Here is a 27,457-nt window from a genome sequence, read left to right on the forward strand (position 1 = left end):
ATCACTCACCACCGATTCACCGGAGTTCATCACCGGTGGCAGTGGCTTCACGGTGGTGCCCTAATTCGAGGGTATCCAACCATAAAACCTCCGATTTTCTAAAAAAACAAGGATTAAATATAAAATATATCTCTCTCGGAAAGTCGAGAATTATTGAAAATGACATTTTTAATACGTAGGCCTCGAAATTAACTTTCCAACTATTACTCATAATGAATTTTTGAGCGAACGGTTGATTTTATATGAATTTCGCAAACTTGCTTTAATAATAACATTTTCCCCATAAAATCAATTTAAAAATGCAAAGACCATCAAATAAATTCACTTATCATTTTTAAAAAGTCTCTAGGACCACTACGAAGATAACAGAACAAATCCCATATTTTTATCTTACTCTAATTTTATAAAAATGCACGAAGTTTAATTAAACCTTTATTTAAATCATGTAATTCCTTTAAAATTCACAAAAACGATCACAGATCACATAGCCATGCTCATAGACAACAATTTTACATATATAATCACATAACGAGTCAAGTCTGATCATAGAATTTATCCCTCTTTAGTCTTTATCCTCGTTTACGCGTACCGGTTCACGTTCAGCCTGACGGCCCGACGCTCAGCGTTTCGATTACGCTTCTCATTATCTTTACCAATCAACACGTCACTTAGGACGAAATACTTTATTTACTCATTCAATCACACAAAATTCACATTTTATATTCTTTAATTTCTTATTAGGACGAGTTTCGTTCTACCTGACGGCCCGACACCACAGCTTAACTTCTAAGGTGACTCTTTAAATTGGAACGTTTATATCCACGCTCCTATATTCTAATATACAGAAAAGACAATTAATCAACACTTAGTCATATAATTATAATCATATCACATAACACATTCTTTATTGACTTAATTAAGTCGCAAAATTCTCAGTCGTCACATAAATGGTGTTGCATAAGGTAATAGGCAACACCAGGGAGGGGTTGCTAATGTGGACGTGGCCATAGACCCCTAATGCAACACTTTGTGCAACACCTGTAAGTATTGCATTATGCTGATTTTGCAACACTAGAGGCAATATTGGCAATAACAGTTAGTGTTGCATAAGGCATGACGGGACATTACACTAGGTCCTACGTGGCAAATGACACATCAGATGCCAGGTTAGCAGCACGGGTCCACATAACCACATCAGCATGCCACGTTTGCATGACACATCAGCATGGGTCCCACCCTGCCACGTCAGCTGTGGGCCCACCATCTATTGCAACACTGAATTTATAATGTATAATGTGCAACACCATTTTTCTCTATATCCAACATTTATTTCATTCATTTGCAACGCCTTTTTTTAATTATAACACCATTTTTATGTACACTGCAACACCATATGAAGTCAAACGCAACACTTGAAAAATAAAATTTTGGACATAATTGTTTTGTTTTTACATGATACCTGCCATATATGGCATCTAACAAGTCCTTACAAACATCCTACAAAAACAACCCTAACTAGCATTTAACAAGCTCTAAACATACAAAACTAGTGTAAATCGGGCACATACACCCAATTCTAACTTAAAAAGATGAAAATACGTAAAATCTTTTTTGAAAACATAATATATATAGCATATGATGCACAACAAAGTCTTTATGATACCAACCCTTACACCTTGTTCAACAGAAGACCAATCCTTGTAACCCTTGAACCCTTGGTCTTCTACTTTCTGATTCTTCCCTTGATTAAAAGCCAATCTTTTAGAATTCTTTGTTATACCTTCATAATATTGTGAACCACCCTATGCTTCAAGATAAATGTTGTTTATGATTTAGCTTATTGAATTACATTGTTTATCATATTGTTATTCTGGAATTGGATTATTTTTAAATATGGACAATATTCGTGGTCGGACCAGATTCGTGGTCGGACCAGATTCGTGGTCATAATAGGCCAATGTGTGCCTTGGATCCAGTATATAGAGCAAAGCTGGGAGCCTTGCTCGGGATTAGTGCGTGACTGATCAGCAGCCTAACCTTGGTTTTTAAAATGAAAAGTGAATATCCAATTCTACTCATTGCTTATTCAGAAACTTGATTCTTCTGAATCATTTCAATTGGTCATTGTTTAACCTCAATTGTTTCTATTATGACTTGCTGAGCTAGTTAGCTCACCCTTGCAAACCTTTTTATGTTTCAAACAGTTGAAAAGGAAATTTGTTGGTAACGAGGATTCCCAGTCCGGTGTGTGAGCTAGGATTCCAGGTTAAGTTGGATCGAGCTAGCATGAGCTTTATATTGTAGATAAGTTATACAAGATTGTAAGAACAATATCATTATCAATTGTAAGTTGAACTAGTTGGAATTTGGTACAATATAATAAAAGTTAAGGTGGTGGCTTGTTTTCATACTTTAACCTGTTGCGATCCGTAGTTGTGTAAAGAAGGGTCAATGCATATAATACTTTATATACAGGTTCATATATTATGGTGTGTATGTTGTGAGCCCAAAACTTCTGACCCGGGTTTGGAGGGCGTTACAGTTTTGGCATCAGAGCCACAGGTTATAAGTCACTGAAACAAGCTCCGAATGTCGGAAATATATAGAGGGTTAGGATTAGATTTGAGAAATAGACAAATAGGACGTGGAGAGGTTCAGTGCGACTGTATAATAGGTTTTGGTATGATTCATGATAATATTCGAGATTCTTATCTGGCAACGTGATTTTCAGATAGCGGCAATAGAAGATTCTTTTATTCCAGTATCGTCTGATCAGTCAGAGCATTCAGTCGAAGGACCATCATCTGATTCACGCCCTGCTCGTCCACCGGTGTTAGCCATGTCACATCCTGTTGGGGCGATTGCACCTTTTCACGTTATTATCTCAGCCCCTAATGCGAAACTACCTATTCGAGAATCCCCACATGATAATTTTGGTTCTACCGGATATTCAGCTCTGGGCGCATCTTTTCAGTCTACCCTACACCTTATTCTATACCATCAGTTTAAAACCGTCTTATAAAATAATAACACCTATGAGGATGGATTCAAAATCGACAACATATGGTGAGTACACGAGGTATTAAGAAGAGTGAGAAGAAACCTAGAGAGAAGATTTGTGTGTTCTGGAGAATACCTGCTACCAGGTTATATGGAGCTACTAGTAAGTATGCCACCTATGATTATCTTGTGGATTGAGCTAGATGGATTTTAAAGAAGTTTGAAAAGATTGGAAATCGAGAATTTTCTTGGATGTAGATGATGATATTATGACCAAACATGATGCATATAGTAGTAATGTGATTAGTCAACCTTGTTTTATAAAATAGATTTGATAGAGTTATTTATACTTAGTAATCGTAAGAGATAATGATGAAAGTGTTACCGGTATGAAAGACTAGAAGTGAAGTTATGAGTAAGATAATATGCAACGATACCTGGAGTTTTTGTCGATCAATGAAGACAACATGGACCCAATAAGGGGTAAAAGGTATTTGGAAATGAATGGGCTCTTAACAATGATTGCTTTTCTAATTAAATTTCCTTGTGATAGTTGAGAAGGACAACAACTAACTCATATAGTAATGACGACCAGGTGTATGATTTTCAAAATTTTAAACCAGTTTTCAAAAGAGATTTTCTTAGCAAATATTTTTCTAAAAGTCCTTTAAACAAAACAAGTTTTAAAACTTGGTTGTCCAATTACTCCTTGAGTTTCTCGATTTGTGTAAGATTTGGATTATTCAGAAGAATACTTGTTCTAGAAGTGGTATGATTAATTAAGAAGGTTAAGTGGACCCCTGTTATAGAAAAGATTTGATTGTTCTTAATTGAAGACTGCAAATTTTGTTTGATAAGTTTAACGACAGAACCAATATACAGAGAAACTGTTCATTCAATTTTGGAAATGAATAAAATTCAAAGCATACGTTAATTTAAAGGAAGCCGACTATGATCAAAGCAGCTTGAGAAATTTCCAGGCTTTTCAAAAGAAAGAACATTATTAGCAAAAGAGGCGATATATTGAACGATCAGCAGCATAAGTGAAATTTGAAGTTATGATTGTAAATCTCGTAAGACAGCAAATAGGGTCAAATTATAATTAAATATGGAATCGCGATGCTAAAGATACAAGACCCAGTACATGGGAATCTATTCTAATGATCGATTTAAGAAATCATTTCAGAGAACTTTCTAAAGTTAATATATGACTCGGAATGAGATCTATTGAACGGACAAGCGTTGAAGCTGTAAATAGATAAAATGTGGATGGCGACCAATGATATCATTCGTTCCTATAATCCTATATATTCTTATGAATCTCGAGTAAAGTATGAATTTCTTTCATGATCAGCTCTATAAGGTGACAAGAAAATTGTTGAATCTCTTTGAAATCATCCCTCTTTCAAAATATTGCTTTCTGATTGAGACAAGTAGTGTTATAGTGTGATGCTTTGTCAAAATGACAAAGAGTTTGGTGGGACACCACCTAATCATGTGTTGTATGCCATATAGTATGAAATACTGGCCATCTTGAGTACAAATATGGTTGTCTCATTCATATCTAAATCATCATTCATTTTTTTCCTCTTTAATTATGATTTCTTGATTCATGGATCTTTCCGATTGTTTCCTTGTACTCTTATTCCTTACAAAAGGTTTCCAATCAGAATCATATACACAAATTCCCTTCTTGTGTAAGGTCTATCCTTTGAATGTTTTAAAAAGGAAGTGAAATGAACCCATTTAGCAGATGGAGTTATATGATGAGTATGGATAATTAGAAGCCAATAAATGGTGGACATTTATGTGCAGAGAAGAACCCTTATACCGATAATGGGATTCTTGCAAGGACATCAAATCAGAGGCGAAAATCTATATACATGATACGTTGCAAGTATGAGATTTTGGCGTGAATTGGATTAGTTAGCGAACCGTATGAAGTAAATTAACTAGAGGAATAAGAAAGTAAAAATGCGTATATCGGATAAGGCAAATGATTGATTGGACAATGGAAGAGAATTAAGAAATTCTTAATAATAACCAGATACTCGAAATACGTTGTGAAGATGAAGCATACCTCAATCAGGTGGGAGAAATTTGTCATGAAGATTGAAGATCGAAGAAATGCTAGTTACAAATAAACTTTGAGCGTGTTCATCAAGGGATGGTTGGGCTTTCCCACTCAAGTAAGTAAGTTATGGTAATATTAATGCTTATAATTGGGTCAGCAAAGAAGGTTCAGTATGGAAAAACATAAGAGGAGATGAAGGTATGGTGGTTTGACTGCAAATTTTTTTAAGATGTGATGTTTTAAAACCAAATGAATTCTTTCACAAGATTATAATAGTGTTGGTTAAGACCACGTGCTGGTTATCTGAAGTAGAACGAGTTGACTAATAAGAATAAGTGTATGTTTTCAAGGATGGATAAATTACTAATTAGATAGCTTAAAATGGAGCACAAACTGGCAGAATTTTAGAATAATTTATAAATGCACTCATTAGTGATATTCTGTTATAATCACAAGATATGAGAAAAGGTATAGTATAATAAGAACTGTTCGCTATAATCTTAAGTTGAACTAAAATATGGGTTATACTGGCTGATATGTAATGGTGAAATGGTGAGTTTAGAAGGTGGAAGTTGATTGGTCTAGTTCTGGGTTGATTGTTGATTGCGTGGTTGATTGTTGGTGTCAGCTTAAGTCCGACTGGTAGTCAATAATGTATAGGAGATGCTGCCCAAATTTTTTGTAAAATACCCTAGTCTTAAAAATAGAGAGTATACTTCCGTGTGTTATTGATATTCATGTTGATACTCCAAAAAATTGTGATCTCGGCTCTTGAAAAAGGTTGTTACAGCCAATCCGACTATATATAATTGGCCTTTGATTTCATTTAAATAGTCATCACTTGGTGTAATTGATCAATTAAGTGAGTTAATTGATTGATTTTACCAATTAATGGTCAGATAGATGGAAATTGATTCCAATTAGATTAAGTCAAAGTTTGATGTGACCTCCGAATCCGAAATCAAAGTAATGAGGAATATGGAGAAGTTATGGACATCAGTAGAATTCAGAAGTTGCTGCAAGTACATGAGGCTTTACTTGGATAAATTTGCCTTTATAATAAACAAAAAAAATTATTTGTATGGACAAGTGAGAAAAATGTTTTGAAGAACTTAAGATTGAAGATAGAGCAAAGAGAAGGAATGAAGGAAAGGAAAAAGGGAGGTGGAATGAAGAAGAGATTGGTACCTACACCAATATGGATTTTATTAGTCAATCAAAGAGATTTTATCATCTTCAATAAAGTTTTATCAAAGGACGTCTTGTTTCCAAATTGTTTTGATAATCATACAATAAATGATTTATCAAGTAATTCCGGTTTGGATAAAATGTGAGATACAATTTTAATTCAGTTTCTGATTGATATTGATACTTAGGTTGTTGTTAAATATCGAAAGTGGTATTAATATAGATGATTGATGTTTACTTCAGAATGGGATGTTGTGAGCATAAAAGTTCGTATAGATATTTAATTTGATATGACATAAAAATGAATATTAATATCAAGAGTTTGGTTTTGAATAAGCTATGAGAATGAAGAAGAGAAATAGGAAAGAAAGTGAAATCAGAAGGATGATAAAGAAACTTTATAAGTCGCCTGGATATAGGTAAGATATGGGTATTATGTGGGACATGAGTAAAGTGAAGAGTTAGAGGAAAATTTGTAAATTAAGATATATAATGCATCTCAGAAATACGATTGAGTACCGAGGGCTGAAAGAAAATATCTAGTGACCAGCCGTGAAGAGAAAATGGGTGAAAAACGTAAGTAAATGTTATACCTACCCAAGAATTGGGAAGGAGCATCAAAGGATAGATGGATTATTATAACCATTGACTTTCAAAAATAAAGATATATATATTTCGTCAGGAGATGTCGTAATGAAGTCACCTGGGAACCAAAGGTGAGAAAAGTGTGAATTGCATCATTATTGATAGGTTATTCCAAACCTAATCATTTTCTTTAATTAATAAACAGTTCGTCCAATAAGTGGGTTAGTTGTTGCTTGAAGAAATGATGGCATGTCATCGGATCCGAAAATTTATTGTAAATGATCAATATTGTTTGATGTCAGATTTGACATGAGTATTCAGAATACGATGAATTATGTCAAACCAGAATAGTATATACCACTCCTAGATGAACGGGCAGTAAGTAAGGCGGAACTAAAAGATAAGAATTTGGCTATGATAGCTCAAGAGATTCAAGCTACTCCAAAAATATGATACAAGACCTAGATGGCAAAGAAGACTTTCTGATAGTATGACACCAAGAAAGAATAAACGTTATATGTGACTAGACGTCAAGGAAAGCATTGCAGTCAGTTTCGTATGAGAACTTCTTAGAACCAAAAAAAATGATAATAAGGGATAGAATATGCTGGTAATGCCTCCAGGTTAGTGCATTTTCTTTAAAATAGTATGAAAGTTTCGCTCAACAAATATACTCGATTGTGATTCAAGGAAAATAAGATATGGTGATAAGTTTGTACGACAATCATATCCAGTCAAGATTTTCTCGTTAATTCTTAATCCTGATATAATTTCGAGAACATTAGAAATTAAATACGCCATGGTTTTAGTATATCATCCGCAGATGGACGAGAAGATTAAGGGAGCAATTAAAGAGCCTCGAATGCGATTGGAAGCGATTACAAACTAGGTTAATTGAATAAAGAAACATCTGGGAATGAAGTTCAACAACCAGTTCTGCACAAATTACTAGAAATTGAAAGAAAAGAGAATTAATATGCATTATGCTGGTCCTTTTAGAACAGTAAAATAAGCAAGATAAGTGTAAGTGAGTTGGCTTCACCGCCACACATATAGCTAGTTCATAGGATGTTTATATGTATATATTCAGGAAAAGCAATTAAGCTCCATTATATATAAAATGAAAACTTGAGTTGAGTTATTGGAGCACTAAAATAATATGAGGTCAGCGAGAGGTTGTTAAGTAATGAGTGATACTGCGAGTAAAAGTTTGTGAAAAGTTGTAAGGTTGAGAAATCAACCTGAGAAAATGGAAGTAAGATACTTGAATATATCATTATCTGATCCTTAGTGTGATTCTGAGGACAGAATTTTAAGGGGGGAAGGATGTAATATCCGGGACATAGCGTGTAATTATTTTTATCGATAAATGATTATTATGTGAATTTTTGGTTAATTATTTGACGATTCGTGTTGTTATGTGGATATTAATATGTGGTAAAGTATAAACATGTTAGTTTTATTATGTCCAGAATACAATACAGATAATTAAGGTATTTTTCTGCTAATTTTTGGAGTATTATATGATTTTATATTGATTTATGAATTTATTAATTATTTTCTGAATAATTACAAAATTATTTTATAAAGCCGGGAATCGTCCAACTTCAACCATTTTTACGTTTTTACAACCCGAAAATTTTCCGAAAAATCCTTCTGAACCTAATCTGGTAATTCCGGACATTTTCCGTGTTTTGACTTTTTCGATCCGGAGTACGGTTTGACCCATGCGCGGCCCTGATGCAAGATTTTCGATACGATAATCATTTCGGTGAATCAACAAAACCCGTATTCTCGAAAGACGGGATATTATGACATTATTTTCGTATAAAGTGTTTCATAAAATGCCCGGTTTGGATAGTTATCCAATACAGGTACCAAATCAGATCGTTTTTGCAGTTACTTAGCGGCTAAGTAACTAATTTATCGATCCAAAATGATCCAATACGAACCAATATTTCATAAATATATATAGCCCTTTTATTATTTTATTTTACTCGTATAATCATAATCGATCAGTAAAAATATAAAAAAATACAGAGAAAAACCTAAAAACGTTACGTTCTTGAGAATCAAACGTACGAACGAAGGAGTTATTGAACTCCGATTTGGGAGTGCTATATATCAAATCGAAGCTCTCGAAAAGACCTTTCTGAATCAACCATCACTTTTGGTGCTGAAATCAAGGTTAATTTCTTATTTATTTATTTTATTTCAAATTATTTAATGATTAAATTATGAAATTTTGTTCTTGATGTTTTTGATATGATTTGATGGCATAATCATGTAGATAATTTTCTCCTGATCAATTTGGTATCTTATATGTCAAAAATAGAGGTCAATAACATGGTGAAAATGGAGTTTGATTATGTGATATCTCGAATTAGGGTTCATGAACCCGTATGAATAAATTCAATTGAAAATTTAGGGATTTTTAAACTGTTATTTCTGGGCAATTTCTGACCATACCATCATGTACATCTGGTTAAGAAGTGTCGATTCATGGGCTCAAAGGTTATGGGGGACGTCAGGAACAGGCTTGCCGGAAACCACCGCTTGGTGGCATCGGAAAAGTTCGAGCCGATTTCTCGGCTAATCTATAGGTTGTTTGCAAAATCTGATAACAAAGATTGATTCGTGGCACGATAAGGAGTAAATCTGCAGTTGCAGGCATGTTTCTAGGTAGGGACGGACAGCGCCGGCGAAGTCGCCGCCGACAGCTCGTAGGAGAAAACGGTGGGGGTGGAAAATTTCATTTTCTACCCCTACAGTTTTCAAAAGTTATAAATCCCGTATTTTAGTTTTTAAAATCCACAAAAACAGGATTTCTGTTTTAATTACTTTCAAAATTATATTTTTCATTTATTTTTAAAATTAAAAAATTGTTTATTTAATTATTTTAAATTGAGAAAATTGTTTTAACTATTTAATTATTAAAATATAAATCAAAATTATTTTATTAATTAATTTTAATTAGTTTTTATTTATTTCAATTAATCGATTAATTTAATATTAATTGATTAATTAATTTAATTTATTATTAATTGATTTTAAATAATTTAATAATTAGATTTAATTATTTATTTTTGATTTAAAAATTCTGAAAAATAGTTTCGAGCTTTAAAATATTATTTTAAATTATTTTTAAGGCTCGATAATTATTATAAAATTATTTTAAAGTCAGATTTGGGTGTTCGAACCCTATTATTTAATTATAAATTGATTCGAAGTCCCATTTTAATTTCAAAAAATGTTCAAAAATTCGTAATAAATACCGGGAAAATCATTTTGACCCCGAATCTTCTTTGAAAAAGTATTTTGGTCGAATATCTTGCGTGTTATGTGCTACGTGCTATCTGATTGATGTGTTATATGCCTATGTGGTTATTGTATGACTGTTTTCGTCATAACTTTCAATCCGTAAATCGGATTTGGGTAAAACAAAGGGTAGATAAAAGCTTATGACGTCTATGTGATGATTAGAATGATATGAGATTGAGTATTGATAGATACTTATGATTCTTAGCAGAGTAAGCGTGGTATAGAAAAGAAATCCAGTGATCAGTAAATAGAACTGAAGTGTAGAAAAAGAAAGCAGATGATCGATGAATAAGAGCAAGGCATAGAAAAAGAAGGAAAGTGATGTAAAAGAAAAATTATTAGATGGGTACAAGTAAAGTTGAAAATCATCGGTGATAAGGCAAGTACTTCTGAACCTTCTTTAAGATATATTGCAAATTTTCAAACTTTCTCATAACATGTTGTTGGTATTCAAAATAATTCATGTTTCATGTTGCAAGCACTTTAAACTATTCAACCTTGAACCCTGATTCTTATTGATCTTGAGCCATAAGCCTTATTCTTCATAAAACATTGATTGTTGAATTCCCAGATACGAGCCAGACATGTACGATACTACACCATAAATACATATCTAGCGCTTATTGATTTCTGATATTGAATTGCTTGACATACCAACCCTTACAGCTTGTTCAACAGAAGACCAATCCTTGTAACCCTTGAACCCTTGGTCTTCTACATTCTGATTCTTCCCTTGATTGAAAGCCAATCTTTTAGAATTCCTTGTTATACCTTCATGATATTGTGAATCACCCTATGCGTCAAGATAAATGTTGTTAATGATTCACCTTATTGAATTACATTGTTTATCATATTATTATTCTGGAATTGGATTGTTTTTAAATGTGGACCAAATTCGTGGTCAGACCAGATTCGTGGTCATAATAGGCTAATGTGTGCCTTGGATCCGGTATATAGAGCAAAGCTGGGAGCCTTGCTCGGGGTTAGTGCATGACTGATCAGCAGCCTAACCTTGGTTTTTAAAATGAAAAGTGAATATCCAATTCTACTCATTGCTTATTCAGAAACTTGATTCTTCTGAATCATTTCAATTGGTCATTGTTTAACCTCAATTGTTGCTATTATGACTTGCTGAGCTAGTTAGCTCACCCTTGCAAACCTTTTTATGTTTTAAATAGTTGAAAAGGAAATTTGTCGGTAACGAGGATTCCCAGTCCGGTGTGTGAGCTAGGATTCCAGGTTAAGTTGGATCGATCTAGCAGGAGCTTTATATTGTAGATGAGTTATGCAAGATTGTAAGAACGATATCATTATCAATTGTAAGTTGAACTAGTTGGGATTTCGTATGATGTAATAAAAGTTAAGGTGGTGGCTTGTTTTCATACTTTAACCTGTTGCGATCCGTGGTTGTATAAAGAAGGGTCAATGCATATAATTCTTTATATACATGTTTATATATTATGGTGTGTGTGTTGTGAGCCCCAAACTTCTGAACTGGGTTTGGAGGGCGTTACAGTTATCAAATAATAATACCTAACAAATCCTTCTAATAATATAGTAGGGTAAGTCAGAGTCGATCCCGCAGAGACAAATGTACCAATCACTTGTAAATCTTGACTCGATTTAACTAAGAAAGTAACATAAAAAAATTGAGAGATTGTTTAACTAAAATTTTACCTAAAGAAAAAAAGTTGTTTTAATCAAATAACTAAAAACATCCAGAGTTAAGTATCCTAACTAGCATGAAAAAATGCAATTATGATTTCCCGCCCCACTCAGTCCATACTATTCAAGAGGAAAGACGCGCTCTAAAAATACCGATAACCTCTCTCGAGTACTAATGGCTTCTCTAAAATACAATCAAGTCTATTTTCATGGTATCATGCAATTTAGAGACATTAAACATAGCACCTAACTTCCTAACAAATGGTCCTTATTGAATAATTCACAACAACCTAAATCCAACTTTCGTTGATAAATAGATATTAGGTTCAAACAATACACATAATCACATCTGACATGTAATTGTTAATTAAGTACAACTGTATAGCGAGAGCTCGTAATATAACTTAATTGTGGGATTGAGAAAATTATATATCAATTATAACTAGGGTTCAACTTAACCCTAGATTATAAATCTACTCGCTCATAACTAGATTAATGAAACACATAAGATAAGAACAAATATTTAATATTAATCAGAATAGAGAAGAAAACCTTCAATCTCTTACAAGCAGAAAAATATAATCTCTTTCTCTTTGTATATGTCTATCTATATATATCATAATATATATTCCTATTTATTCATAATAAAAGTATACAAAATATGTTTCCTAAATTGATTTTACTTTTTGAAGGAAAATTCGTAGCTGACTTTTCTTCAGTAATTATTGTCGCTCCAGTTGTGTAAAAACCTAAATTTTTGATATCGGTAAAAGACCTTCATGAATAGTAATATTGCGGTTTAATAAATAATTTTATGACCACACTATATACAAGTATTTAAATTAATATTTGGAGTTGATATTATATTTTTACGTTACAAATGAATGTATGTAAAAGTCGTTCATTTTCACAGAATACCGATATTTCGAAAGGCCATTTTCTTTGAGACATCGAGGGATATGAGAATAATAGTAAAAATTTACGATAAAAGAATGCATGACTTGAATTTTTTTTGAGAAAAAATCAAACTTGCGAAAGGAAATTAAGTATTATGGATTTGAGGATTGGGTTGTTGTTAAATAGATTTAACATAGTTAAATAGGAAACCGTTACGCATATAACCGTTATAATATTCGTGTACCTTTATGAATATTTTGAAGCATATTTTCGAAATGCAAAACATATATTATAAACACTAATGGATATGAATGTAAAGGTATTATTTTGTAGTTTGTAACCATATAAATATCAATTTGAGATGACTTACGATTTAGGAGAAAAGTCAGTTTTATTTAACGTATTCGAGAAAATTAAACTGCTATAAGGTACTGACTCTGAGGACATAAAAGAGGCCCTTAAACATTGTTAAAAATTATAAAACTGGAAGAGTAATTGAATTGAAAAGTAATGAAGGTCTCCATAAAATTTAAGCTCAAGATGTTGAATTTTCAATTTATAAAAATGTGGGAGCCGAGGTCGTGCAAAGTGAAACTACCAAAATGGCTACTCCCTTTAACAGATGCTTCAGGATTTTCACCCCTTTGACCATAAAACTGCTTTTGAGTAATGTTTTCTAGATGTTGTATGGGTCGTGCACGCGAAAGCGGTGCAATAATTGAGTTCAAGATTTGAGAGAAATTTCGTGTTTTAAAGCTGAAAATTTCGTGTGCACGACCTCATAAAGATCTTTGAGGTGGATTTGTATTGATATATTAAATTTTCAATTTATTAAAAATGTTAGAGTGTAAGTCGCGTAATAGTAACTTTCGTGAAAGTAACTCTAGCGGAACTCTTTAACCGTCCATTACGACCTAGGATTATTAGTTAGCTCGAGTCGGTAAAATAACCGTAATTGGGAAATATTACATTTATTAGTAGTATAAGTGGTCGATGGGATTAAGAATAGTAATTAAGATTATGAAATCTGTTGATTAGAAAAATCCGGAATGATTGAAAGTCAAAAAACGTATCTTGGACTCTAGGCAAATTTACGAACCCTACCTTTAAAAATGCTGTTGTGTTGTGTTATTTTTGTATAACTGATATATGAGCATGATGTTGTCTAAATTATTTTACGTCGTTGAGATATACTGTTTACTCAATTATTGACAATATTGGTACAATAACGCTAGTGTGTGGTGTGAGACATTATATTATAGACCGAGAGATAGTCGGTAAAAGATATTAAAAACCCGGAAGTATTCCAGAGGGGATTATATTTTGGATATATATATTTTAATTATTTATACAAATATATTTATGATTTAGATAAATTGCCTACCCGATTCTTAATGATTGGTAGAAAATGATAATGTTAGTGAGTAGCGTATGAGAAAATATTTTAGACCGATAGTCCGTTGGTAAAGGTTAGTAAAGGTTAGGAAAACCCGAAAGTATTCCGGAGATAATTATCTTTTATTTTTTATTTATTTTAAATAATGACACAAGCCATTTTCAAGAACACGATATTCCTTTATCTTGTAATAAGGATACTACATTTAAAATATTCGTTCCATTTTCTTGAGCTGTAGATATTCCTTTATGAGAAAATTCGGTTTTATTGCGGTACATGCAAATACAACAATTCTTGAGCCATAACTCGATTTCTAAAATATTACATCCATTTTCTTGAAAATCATTAAAACTCTTTATTTTATTAGGTTTTAGAGATATTATATAGAAGAATCATAATATATTATATTTTAGAATAGAATAGAATTAGATAGTCGTACTCTTGAGGGGTTGGAGAATATAAAAAGCAGCGAAGAGATTCGTCCGGATTTTGAAGTAAATTATAAAGTTGTATTTTTTATGCTTTAACTCTTATGCTCATTGTTTACAATGCTAATATATATTTGTTTTATCATCTCATGATTAGCTAATCCCTTTATCAAAGGGTAATGTAATTTTTAGGCTTGTTGTGTTTGTTTATTTGTAATATATTTTTATTATGATGGTTGATGTGTCATTGAGAGCTTAACCCAATTAAGGGAATCGTGAACATTTTGATTGTACTTGTAGAAATAAAACGAATCAGGAGTCGGGAAGCTTTAGTTGTGTCTATAGAAATTATAATGGTAACATCCCACATCAATAGATATAAAAGTAGTGGGTTATGTCTGGTATATATTCGATGGCGGGCTTTGATTTTAAAAATGGTATCGGAGCTCTACCATCCGGAATTGCAGAGACATTTCCCTAGTTCCGTATGTGTGTGCGCGTAAGAAGAAGAATTCGGCCTAATCCAAAAAGAGGCGGTGTTTGTAACATCATTTATAAAACAAGTAAAAAACTAATGTGTACCAAGTCGATAGTTTTTTCGGACTGACCTAGGTGGGGTGTCGAGTCGGGTATGCATTTAATTGTCGATTTGGATGTTAGAAAATAAGAATCAGGAGAGGAATTGTAATTTTTATAAATGATATGATAGACACATATTAAGTATTAGATCGGGAGATGATATGAGAGTTGTTACACTCATAATTCTTGTCTTTTAATAGTCTATAGTTGAGCTCCGATAGTTGTAAGCACAATAGTATACTAGCCTGTAATGCGTGCAATGCACCGCGTGATTATAATATAATATTATTATTTATATGATAAATTTCGTAAAAATAAAAAATATAAAAGATAATTAAATAAAATAGAATAACTATGTAGTATTGAAATTAATGATACATATATTTTTTATATTTTATTTTTTATATTATACTTTTGACGGATATTTAAAATATTAAGATTTAGAATATTATTCATAATGAATGTAAATATTCTCATATATTTATTTTAAAATTTAATAATACCATCACATGTCAATACAATATTATTAAAATCAAAAGTTATTAAAAATATGATATAGCTACTCTTATTTTTATATGTACACCATAAATTCTTTATTTTAAAACTAAAATTTTTTATAAAAACCAAAATTCAAATTTTTTTTTTACTTCAAAAACATCAATTTTTTAATTATTAGCGCTTTTAAATATAAGAAATTCTATTTCAACATAAGAAATCGTATTTCATGCTGGCCTATCTAAGACTGTAAGAGAATGTAAGTTTTATGTTTTTTCCAATTTCATGTATTTTTAGTTTAATTTTTAAATATAGTATTTGTGACCATATGATGTGTGTTAAGTATTAAGAATTAATTGGTCTCCGACTGAGAGAAAATTATAATTTGAATTCATTTTAGAAGAGTCAAATATATATGTTTTTCTTATTTTTAATATTAATAATGTTTTTGAGAGTCTTTTTAACTATTTTTTAGAAAGGAACGGATCAGGCCCATGGCTAGGGTTGGCTCCGGCCGACATGAAATTTTAGGTGCCCATTAAAATTCTATATTGTTCATCAATCATCTTAGAATCGACTTTTGCTCTTAACTATGTAAGTTATTTATTTATTTATTTGATGAGTTGGGTTGATTGATTTATTTTGTTCTTTTTTTGAAGTTATTTAGTTTTCTTTTTATTTATAATTGAATCTAATGCAAGTAATTGAATGTGGGAAACAATATACTGTTGAATTAAATATGTGTATCTTTTAATTTTAATGCACTTAATGAGTGTTAGGTCAAATATTTATTTTTATTCTAAGTAAATTTTACTTTATTTTCCACTATAAATGAATAATTTATTGCTAGTTTGCTCCCTTATCTTTATACAAGATTGAAAAAAAAAAATTTGCGCGAGCCCACTAGAAATTCTGGGTCCGCCCGTGCGTCAATTATAGTCTATTACGCCTAAAATAGTCTATTAGGCTTAAAATAACATATAACCTTTGTGATGTATGGTTTAATTTTAATACTTATTATCATATTATTATTATTATTATTAATATTATTATTATATTTAATTTTTATTTTAAAAGGTAATTATGGAACAAAATAAATAAGTTTTTGAAATTATGATATTAATTTTAATATAAATTATTTTAAATTATTTTTTTCAAATTTATTTCATAATTTATCAAAATATGTTTTTGATATAATTAAATGGCCAATGAAGTAGGTTTTTAATAGGTAGTGTTGTGACAACTACGTGGTGTGCTGAGTGTGAGAACTTTGGCCGGACTAATGGATGTATAACTTGTCTATATATCATTTTTTAAATTAATTACATATATTTTTAGTCTCATGATAAACTAAAAGTATTTTTTTGCTGAGAAGGAAATGTATACATTAAGTCAACGTGCTCTCTAGCTAGAATTTTATTTTTATTTTTTAATGAAAAATGATAAGCTTTAGGCTGTTTTTTTGGAAAGTGTTAACCAATCAACCAAACTAAACTATGTTTTTCTTATAATAGTATAGTATAGTATATAGATAGATTGATATTAGTTTTTTAGATAAATTTTTTAATTTTTTTGATTTATTGATTATATTTTTATATTATAATTTGAATTCCTAAAATTAATTTCGAACGTGTTTGATTTCCTACAAAAAAAGATAAGAAAGAATACAAATGCAATTAGATATTAAGTTGGATAAGAATTCATATAGTTTGTAGTTATATCAAATACTTGATTTTTTTTAAAATTTTATTTTTTAAGATGTTAATGTACTTCTTACGAAGGTGTTAACCAACCGACCAAACAAAATCATGTTTCACTTATAATGGTATATTATAGATTTTAGGAGACGATTTTATAGCATTATAAGAATTTTTTTAGCAAACAAAAAACACAAATTAGACATTCATCTTATTGAAAACACTAATTTTATAAATTTTTTATCTCATATTTAATATATAATTTTTATTTGTTTAATATATTAAGAAGTTTATAATCACACAAAACACAAAAATATTTCTCCACACACTTCTGTTAGATATAAAAAAATTGAAATTGGTGTCGATATACTCTAAAGCATAGATCTAACATATGCATGAACTTGGTTGTGTCGGTGGTTGGTTATATTTTAAACCAAAAACAAAAACTGCCATAAGTATTCTTGAATGTTAGATATATGGTGTCATCATCACAGGTGTTAATACACATATTATGACAACCCAGGTCAAAGTCTCAACCTTCTTTGAAAATCGTGTCAAATAAGTTGAAGCCTACCGTTCTAAATGCAACCAATTTGTGCAACGACTAGCCACCACAAGTTCCCAAAATATCATGATTTGTTGGTGCACAATAATAGTAGTACTTTTCCTTCTAAACTAAACCGAAATTCCAATTCTTATCGATGTTGGACTACGGTGTTACAAACTCCTCCATTTAAACTCCCGACGTCCCGTCGTCGCGGTCAGGCTAAACAAACAATCCATAGGTCTACTTCAATTCTTATCGAAGCTGGGTGTTAAACATATGTATTAGCTACACAAAGCAGACTACCTTTTTTTAAAACAATTATTGATATATATCTCAAAATAAAAAATCTTTTATGCCAATTTCCCATGTATTTTTTGTGTATGGAAAACATGTAAATGATTCACGTTTATACTAGAAAATGATTATTTAAATCATGTGACACATAATTGCAGAAAATAAAATTAGGCTCTTCAAAATTTTCTTTGGTGATAAATCTAAATTAATGAATTTGGGTCTTTTTACGGTTTTTTATAATTACCGAAAATGGTAGCAAACATAGTTCCATTTTGGTACAATAATAAACATGTTGTTGTTAAAATAATTATAAGCTAAATTTTGATTATTATTTTAATAATGTAGAATGTTCTTGGAAGCACCTAGAATAGACCTTTGAGGTTCAAGACTTTTTCATGGTCATTTGAGTTCATTACCTTTAGCTTTTCATGTACCTAGGGAGTTTGTATATTAAATAATATTCTAGTAGGTTCTATGGAGGTCTATAAATAGGACACTCTTTCAAGCTTTTTAATCATCAAGTTTTATATAATCTTTTGAGTGCAATAAAAGTGTGAGTTTATATCTCTTTTGTGTGAGTTAGTTGTATGGATTATTGAGAACAGGTTTCTTCTCTTTAATCTCCAACTCCTTTATACTTAAGTTCCTACAAAGTGGTATCAAGAGCAAGGTTAAGTGATGTCTTCCAACAATAATATGTCGCAACCTCAACTTCCACATTTGACGGGAAAGAATTACAATCAATGGAGCATTCAAATGAAGGTGTTATATGGATCTCAAGATCTTTGGGAGATAGTTGAAAATGGTTATGAAGAATCGGCGAATCAAGCCAATCTCTCACTGTAACAATTGAACTCTTTAATGGAGAACCGAAAGAAGGACAAGAAGGCCCTCTACTCTATTTATCAAGCGGTGGATGAAGTAATTTTTGAGATAATTTCAACGGCATAAACATCAAAGGAGGCATGGGACATCCTCAACAAGGACTACAAAGGTGAAGAAAAAGTAAAAATGGTGAGACTTCAAGCTCTAAGAGGCGAGTTTGATTTACTAAAGATGAAAGAAAGTGAAATGGTGGAGGAATTTTATAATCGAACAATTTTAATTGTTAATCAACTTCGTGTTAGTGGAGAATATATTTCGGATAAAAGAGTCTTGGAAAAAATTCTTCGTAGTATGACTCGAAAATATGAGCATGTTGTTGTGGCCATAGAAGAATCAAATGATTGGAATACTTTCTCTCTTGTAGAATTATTGGGTTCACTACAATCTCATGAACTCCGTATCAAGCAATTTAACCTCTCTCCTTCCGAGCAAGTTTTTGAAGTTCAGGACACCAGTCGTGGTGGTTTTAGAGGAAGAGGTGGAAGAGGATCATTTCGTTGTCGAGGACAAGGAAGAGGAAAGGTGCAAAGTGAAAATTTTAACTCATATCAAAGAGCAAGAGGAAGAGCTCGTGGATGTTTCAATGGAAGAGGAAGAGGTAATTCTTTTAATTTTCAATGCCATTATTATCATCAAATTGGGCATATGAAAAAAGATTGTTATAAAAGAATTAATGATGAAAAAGTTTCCAATTTTCTACATGAGGATGTTGAGGAGAAAGATGAAAGTATGCTTCTTGTTAGCAATGTTTAAGAAGAGTCACTTGATGATGTTTGGTATATCGATAGTGGTTGTAGCAACCACATGAACGGAAATAAAAATTGCTTTGTGAATTTTGATGAAAGTGTCCAACGAGAAGTCAAGACGGGTAACAACAATAGGCTCGTCGTCAAAGGGTGTCGAGATGTTCCGATCCAAACAAAGCAAGGTACACACTATATCTCTAGTGTTTATTATGTTCCCGATCTTAAGCATAATCTTTTAAGTGTTGGGCAACTTTTAAGAAAGGGACATCATGTGAATTTTAAAGATTATTTTTGTGAGATAAGATACAAAAATGGCCTTCTTGTTGTAAGAGTCAAGATGACATCAACTAAAATATTTCCTTTGAAAATCCAAAATGAAACTCTTCCATGTTTTTCTAATATTGTGAATGCCAAGTCTTGGCTTTGGCATCTTCGATATAACATTAAAATACATGAGGTGAGTAGCTGTCAATACTTTTGAGACACACTTAAATGAAACTTTAAGATGTTCTTTCCCCTGTTAGTAAATGGTATAAATATATCAAACGGGCTCAAATTAGTGCAAATATCAAAAGCACCGTTCTGTACAACAAATTTATTTTTCCTTCTCAACAGCTACTCGAAGAAAATTTGAAATCAGTTATACAATCCACAATGCATTTAAAACCAACTCAAACATACCCAATTTATATTTTCTGAAGACCCTGATATTACCTACAGTGATATTTTCACGGATACCTCAACTTTTGGAAAACAAATTCTTAAAGAATCATGAAAAATGATAATCCTTGTAATGCTTAATATAGGTGAACCCCAAAATGTTCTTGACCCAAAAGCACAAAAACACAAAAAAAAGCATATCACAACAGTCATATGTTTGAATTTTATGAAATTATGAAGCATAATACAGTCTTATACATGTACATAGTAAAAGTAATTTACCACAAACTACAATCCTGATTTCACAACTAAAATCAAAACACACTACACACATAATCTCGATTTGAATATACCTTCTTCTTCTTCTCGGAATATACTTTTGAGTATTTCCCACAAACTCCTCCAAGCCTTTTTGTCCTTCTTTGCTTCTATAATGAATATAAATATATTTACAAGGCATTAACACTGCTGAGTTATTACGATAAACTCTCACAAAATCACAAATCACAGAGATACAAACACAACACACACACACGCAAAACACAGAGATACACATATTATTACCCATAAATATATGAAGGAGCTCTAAATCCTTAAAAACATAACCTCTAAATCGGAAGCCCCAAAATCAAAATATACCCTAAATCGCAATAAGTTTGAGATTTACCTGTAAAAGCCCCAAATCAAAACCAAATCGAAACTTGAAAATAAATAATTATAAGTTTCAGATTCTAAGCCTAGAGTTAAATCGAAGCTCTAAAATTGAAGCTGATTCAAGTCCAAAAACCGAACCTGATTCAAGCCATAATTCCAAAATTAGCCATGCGATAGAAAATAATACCTAAACCCCTAAAACATTCACATCAATAATCCTTGATTAATGATGTACATATTATGTGTGATAAAGAAGATATAAGAGAGTAAACAGAGGGAGACAAGATAAGAAAGAGAGAAGACACAGAAGGAGATAAGAAAGAGGAAGAGAGTACATAGAGTGTATGAATTGAAAAATGAAAATTGAAGGCTTTGTCGGTGTGAAAATTGGTTGAGCGGGATTTTTTCCGCTCACCAAACTTTCCCCAAACTTTCCTTTTTTTGCCAATATATTACATTCTATATAAAAGCACATGATATAAAATATAATTTTTTTAACTTTTATAAAGATACACAATATGAAATCTAATTTTTTCTAAAAAAAATTGTACATCTCTAAAATTAGTAGGTAACATCATCTGTATGATTGGATTGAATCACCACCCGGTACAAGACTTGGTAACAGTAACCCGTGTTGACCGTAATTTGACTAATATAAAAATACACAATATAAAAATAATTTTTTTTATAAAAATATTCATCTCTAAAATTATTAGGTAACAACATCCGTGGGGTTGGATCGTCGAAAAAGAATTTTAAAAAAATAGAATCACCACACGGGACAAGACTTGGCAATAGGAACCCGTGTTGACCGTAATTTGACTATTATTAAAACACATGATATAAAATCTAAATTTTTTTAAAAAAATTATACATCTCTAAAATTAGTAGGTAACATCATCCGTACGGTTGGATCTTTGAACAGGAATTTTAAAAAACTAGAATCACCACTCGGGACAAGACTTGGTTATAGGAACACGTGTTGACCTTAATTTTACTATTATAAAAATACACGATTTAAAATATATTTTTTTAAAAAAAATTAATGATCTCTAAAATTAGTAGGTAAAATACGGTTGGATCGTTGAACAAGAAATTTTTAAAAAATAGAATCACCACTCGAGACAAGACTTGGTTATAGAACCTGTGTTGACCGTAATTTGACTATTATAAAAACACACAATGTAAAATCTAATTTTTTTAAAAAAAATTTAGACATCCCTAAAATTAGTAGGTATCATTATCCGTATGGTTGGATCATTGAACAATTTTTTTTAAAAATAGAATCATCACTCGGGACAAGACTTGGTTATAGGAACGCGTGTTCACCGAAATTTGACTATTATAAGGACACACGCTATAAAATCTAAATTTTTTAAAAAAACATTTAGACATCTCTAAAATTAGTAGGTATCATCATCCGTACGGTTGGATCGTTGAACAAAAATTTAAAAAAAATAGAATCACCACCCGGAACAAGACTACGTAATGGGAACCCATGTGCACCGTGATTTGACTATTATAAAAGCACATGATATAAAATCTATTTTTTTTAAAAAAAATTACACATCTCTAAAATTAGTAGGTAACATCATCTGTACGGTTGGATCAATTAAAAATGATTTAAAAAAAATGGAACATGAATATAACAAATAAATTTTAAGAATAGTACAATAAATAAGGCAACATTAAATAACCTACTGCAACACCAGAAAGCAAATGCAATGCCTAAGTACCACGTCCGCTGCCACGTCAGTTGCCACGTCAGCAAGTGGGCCCCATTTGTGCCACGCTAGTATGCCACGACAGCATGTTGAGCCCCACATGCGGGACCCACTGGTGCTACGTGACCAGTGAGACCCGAATATGGGACCCACAAATGCCACATCAGCAAAAATTACCCCTCCAGTGGGACCCATATGACACGTTAGCATGCCACGTTAGCAATTGTGCGTCCCAAACATGCCACGTCACATTTATTTTCCATGTCAGCATTTATTAAATAAAAAAAATATCTAATGCAACGCTATGACCTCTACTATTGCATGCAGCGCAACACTAACAATTATTAGCAACAGCAGCTTCAATGTATTGCAATAAACTAAAAATTTTATAGATAATGTAACATTTTTCGTGCAACGCTGGATAAAAACCGGTCCCTATGTGCACTTATGATGTAGTGTCCTTTGCTTCTGTTACTTTTAAACTTATGTGTATTAGTTATGTTAAAATATTTGTAAACTTAGATGATATATGGTTTGATAATTACAAATAGAGTGTGGAGATTTTATTTTGTTGGTTTTGTGTTTATGTTTTAGCTAGTTTTTTTGGTTGGAATTTGGTATGTTTGGGTGCATATAATATAATCACTGTATAGGCTAATTTTTAGGCCTATAGACATCAATTTTACAAACAAATGTCCAAACTATAATTAGACATCATGTCCTACACGAATTTTCTTAAAAACTGTTGTTAAAAAGGTATATGGACATTAGTTCCTAAATAAAACTACAAAGAAGCTGATGTACTTAAAAAATATATATCGGTCAAATGTTAAAAACTGATGTTACATAGGTAGCCAGACTACTGTTCCCTGAACTAATCCGATGTTAAAAAGGAAAAAACACATCGGGTAAGAAACTATAACTGATGTCAAAAATAGGAACTTATATTGGCTATTGTTCAAAAGCAATGTTAAAGCGGGCTTTGACATCAGTTTTATTTTTATAAACATTGTAAATACTGATTTATAATTTGTATATTAATAGTTAAGGTTCATAATTAGATCATATAGAAGCTATTTATAAAATATTATAATGTAGTTTCTGTATAAAAATAGAGAATATACATCGAGTTTTAATCCAGAATCGATGTTAAAGTTGTTCCTAGATATCAGTTCATAACCGATGTCATATGGGGGTACCTTTATCTACACCCGCATAGACATCAGATGTCTATTGAAGGTTTTCAAGTAGTGGAATTCTCACAAATTTGTACCAAGTTTAATAGATTATGAATTTTTTAATAGTAGGAACCTTTGACCTACATATATTTACATATGATATGTCACACGAATCCTCAATAATGGACTATGAGATTGTGAACAATGAAAATCTTTGACATATTCGCATTAACCATACACACACCATGTTCTAACAATTCCCGGATACAATATATGTGACTTAGATTTTAGATTTTATCTTTTTTAGCCGAAGCATAGGATTGTGGCTGTTTCTCGATGACATAAAAGAGTAACAATGAAGTACGGAGGTAAGAGATAAATGGTTACTAATAACATCAAAATCTATAATCGAATATATATCAGATCCAACAATTTGCCACATGCCAGTCAAAAAGAGCTAGCAATTTATTATACATTAGTTGTAAACTTTTCCTTACACAGGTTTCAAACACTCTTATTCTTATCGATGAGAGATGTTACAAACACCTCGTTATACGGGGTTGACGTCCACTTCGAGCCCATAAACATAATTACAAAACCTTAGCCGTGTCTCTTCACTTCAGGCTCATCTAGAGTTTATTACCATTCATACAATCCAAACCCACAACCAAATGCATAGGGATCTAACAACCCACCACTGGTCATCCAAAAAGAGATAGTAATTTGATATTCATTAGTTGTAAACTTGTCATCGTTAATACCCCGAACACTTTTATTCTTATATACGTGAGATGTTACAAAATAGAAGGGGATCCCCTTATGTACAAAATGCATAAAAAAGACAATTAAACAGGGGTATACATAGTTCCAATGAAGTTGACAACTGAAATGAGGCCAACATCAACACATGGTTAACAAATTTTTCTAGCTTTAACCAGTTAATTTATGTTATTATTCTCTATATCTTCCACGCCCTAGAAAAAGGTAAATTCCCATTTACTTATATACTACTCAACTTATGGGGAAAATCTTATTTTTAGCTTTAACATTAAATTTACCAGTGATAAATCTACTCATTACCAAGTCCATTGAACCAGATAGATATCTTAATCAGTCTCAAATTCTTATCTCTTAATAATTACTTCAAATATATAAGAACGAGAAATGATATATTCATCTTAGACATCTAATAATGTAGAGCTCTTTAGTTGTTAGAAAACAAGGATCTCAAAACTAGGCGGGAAGAGGGGGGATGAATGTTATACCCTTATAATTTATAATTTTAGTGATCACATTGTGAGCAAACTTATAGCTTGTTTTTTATTCTATTAGCAATCTGATTATAATATATGTGTATGTTATTAACATTGTTTTGCTGAAATTACTTCTCATGATAGACTTATTCTATAAGCAAGCTAACAAAGTTTTAACAGGTTAATCAACTAGCTTTCAGATACCGCATGGAACTTATTAAGGATAAATATAACTTTTGGATTTCAAGGAGACTTAATAGGAATGAGTTGTGTAAGGACACTGTCATATATTTACATGTTTAAATATATTAGAGCTCTTCAGATATTCAAGCTCGTTTGTACAAAATGATTTCCTATTTTATAGTAAGTTGTTAACAACGTTTTTATCCAAACAATGTACTTATGGATTGGTATTAAATTTAAACTAAAGATTGTTGTTTTTAATTGTTTTCAAATTTATCTTATCTTAGGTTAAATGTATTTTAGATTATCTTAATTGTTTGAATAGTATAAAACTACTGTGAGACTTGGTCAAGGTTGGAAGTATCGTTGATTTATTTAAAAGTTAACTTGATCTATAAATATACTTGGGTATACTTTGTTTTGATGTTGATCTATAAAGTATACACAAACCATTTTAGAAAATAAAACTTTGCATTCAGTGAATATCCTTATTTTGAGTTCTAACATATCCACGTAAATCTATATACATAGAGTTCATAGTTTCGATTATAATTTCTATTTAAACTTGTATTGTTCAAGGTGCAAACATTTATTGCTGAGTAGTTGAGCTTGGATAACAAGGTTCTAGGGAGTTATATTACTAGGGAAGGGTATACATGTTTGGTATAGGGTTTAGAGGGCAATTCACTCAAAGGAACAGGTATTATCAGCAAGCTGCTATCGGGAACAAGGGATAAAGGGGTATATATATTATTGAATCTTGTAATCATATCATTTCAGCTATTAAAAATATTTTCTCTTACCAAATTGGTAAGGGAACATGACACAGACCATTATACATAGGGGTCAAACCTGGCTAAAACTCAACGTGTTATTTACTTGATGTTATTTATTTTCTTCTTTACTTATTGTATGTCAACTTGCTGATAACATATATTTGAACTTAACGATAAGCTGTCTGACAATTTTATAATTACCTGGTAACACATAAAAAATGGTATTAGTTAGTGACAAAGCTGTCATTATCAAATAATAATACCTAACAAATCCTTCTAATAATGTAGTAGGGTAAGTCAGAGTCGATCCCGCAGAGACAAATGTACCAATCACTTGTAATTCTTCACTCGATTTAACTAAGAAAGTAACAAAATTTTTTTTTGAGATTGTTTAATTAAAATTTTACCTAAAGAAAAAAAGTTGTTTTAATCAAATAACTAAAAACATCCAGAGTTAAGTATCCTAACTAGCATGAATAAATGCAATTATGATTTCCCGCCCCACTCAGTCTATACTATTCAAGAGGAAAAACGCGCCCTACAAAATACCGATAACCTCTCTCGAGTACTAATGGCTTCTCTAAAATACAATCAAGCCTATTTTCATGGTATCATGCAATTTAGAGACATTAAACATAGCGCCTAACTTCCTAACAATCTGTTCTACCTATTTTCATGATGAAGTTCATGTCCTTATTAGATAATTCACAACCACCTAAATCCAACTTTCGTTGACAAATAGATATTAGGTTCAAACAATACACATAATCACATCTAACATGTAATTGTTAATTAAGCATAACTGTATAGCGAGAGCTTGTAATATAACGTAATTGGGGGATTGGGAAAATTATATATCAATTATAACTAGGGTTCAACTTAACCCTAGATTATAATTCTACTCGCTCATAACTAGATTAATGAAACACATAAGATAAGAACAAATAATTAATATTAATCAGAATAAAGAAGAAAACCTTCAATCTCTTAGAAGCAGAAAAATATAATCTCTTTCTCTTTGTATATGTCTATCTATGTATATATCATAATATATATTCCTATTTATTCATAATAAAAGTATACAAAATATGTTTCCTAAATTGATTTTACTTTTTGAAGGAAAATTCGTAGCTGACTTTTCTTCAGTAATTATGGTCGCTCCAGTTGTGTAAAAACCTAAATTTTTGATATCGGTAAAAGACCTTCATGAATAGTAATATTGCGGTTTAATA

At 31.4% G+C, this 27,457-nt stretch overlaps 1 protein-coding gene across 1 annotated transcript; it reads left to right on the forward strand.

Annotated features, from left to right (window-relative positions):
• The first annotated feature begins 19,177 nt into the window (after window positions 1–19,177).
• On the forward strand, window positions 19,178–19,804 carry LOC141700088 (uncharacterized). Its single transcript, XM_074503888.1, has one exon. The coding sequence runs from the start codon at window positions 19,178–19,180 to the stop codon at window positions 19,802–19,804; it is 627 nt and encodes a 208-aa protein (XP_074359989.1).
• Window positions 19,805–27,457: the final 7,653 nt, after the last annotated feature.

Source organism: Apium graveolens, chromosome 1 (assembly GCF_009905375.1).
Source record: "Apium graveolens cultivar Ventura chromosome 1, ASM990537v1, whole genome shotgun sequence".
Taxonomy (NCBI): Eukaryota; Viridiplantae; Streptophyta; class Magnoliopsida; order Apiales; family Apiaceae; genus Apium; species Apium graveolens.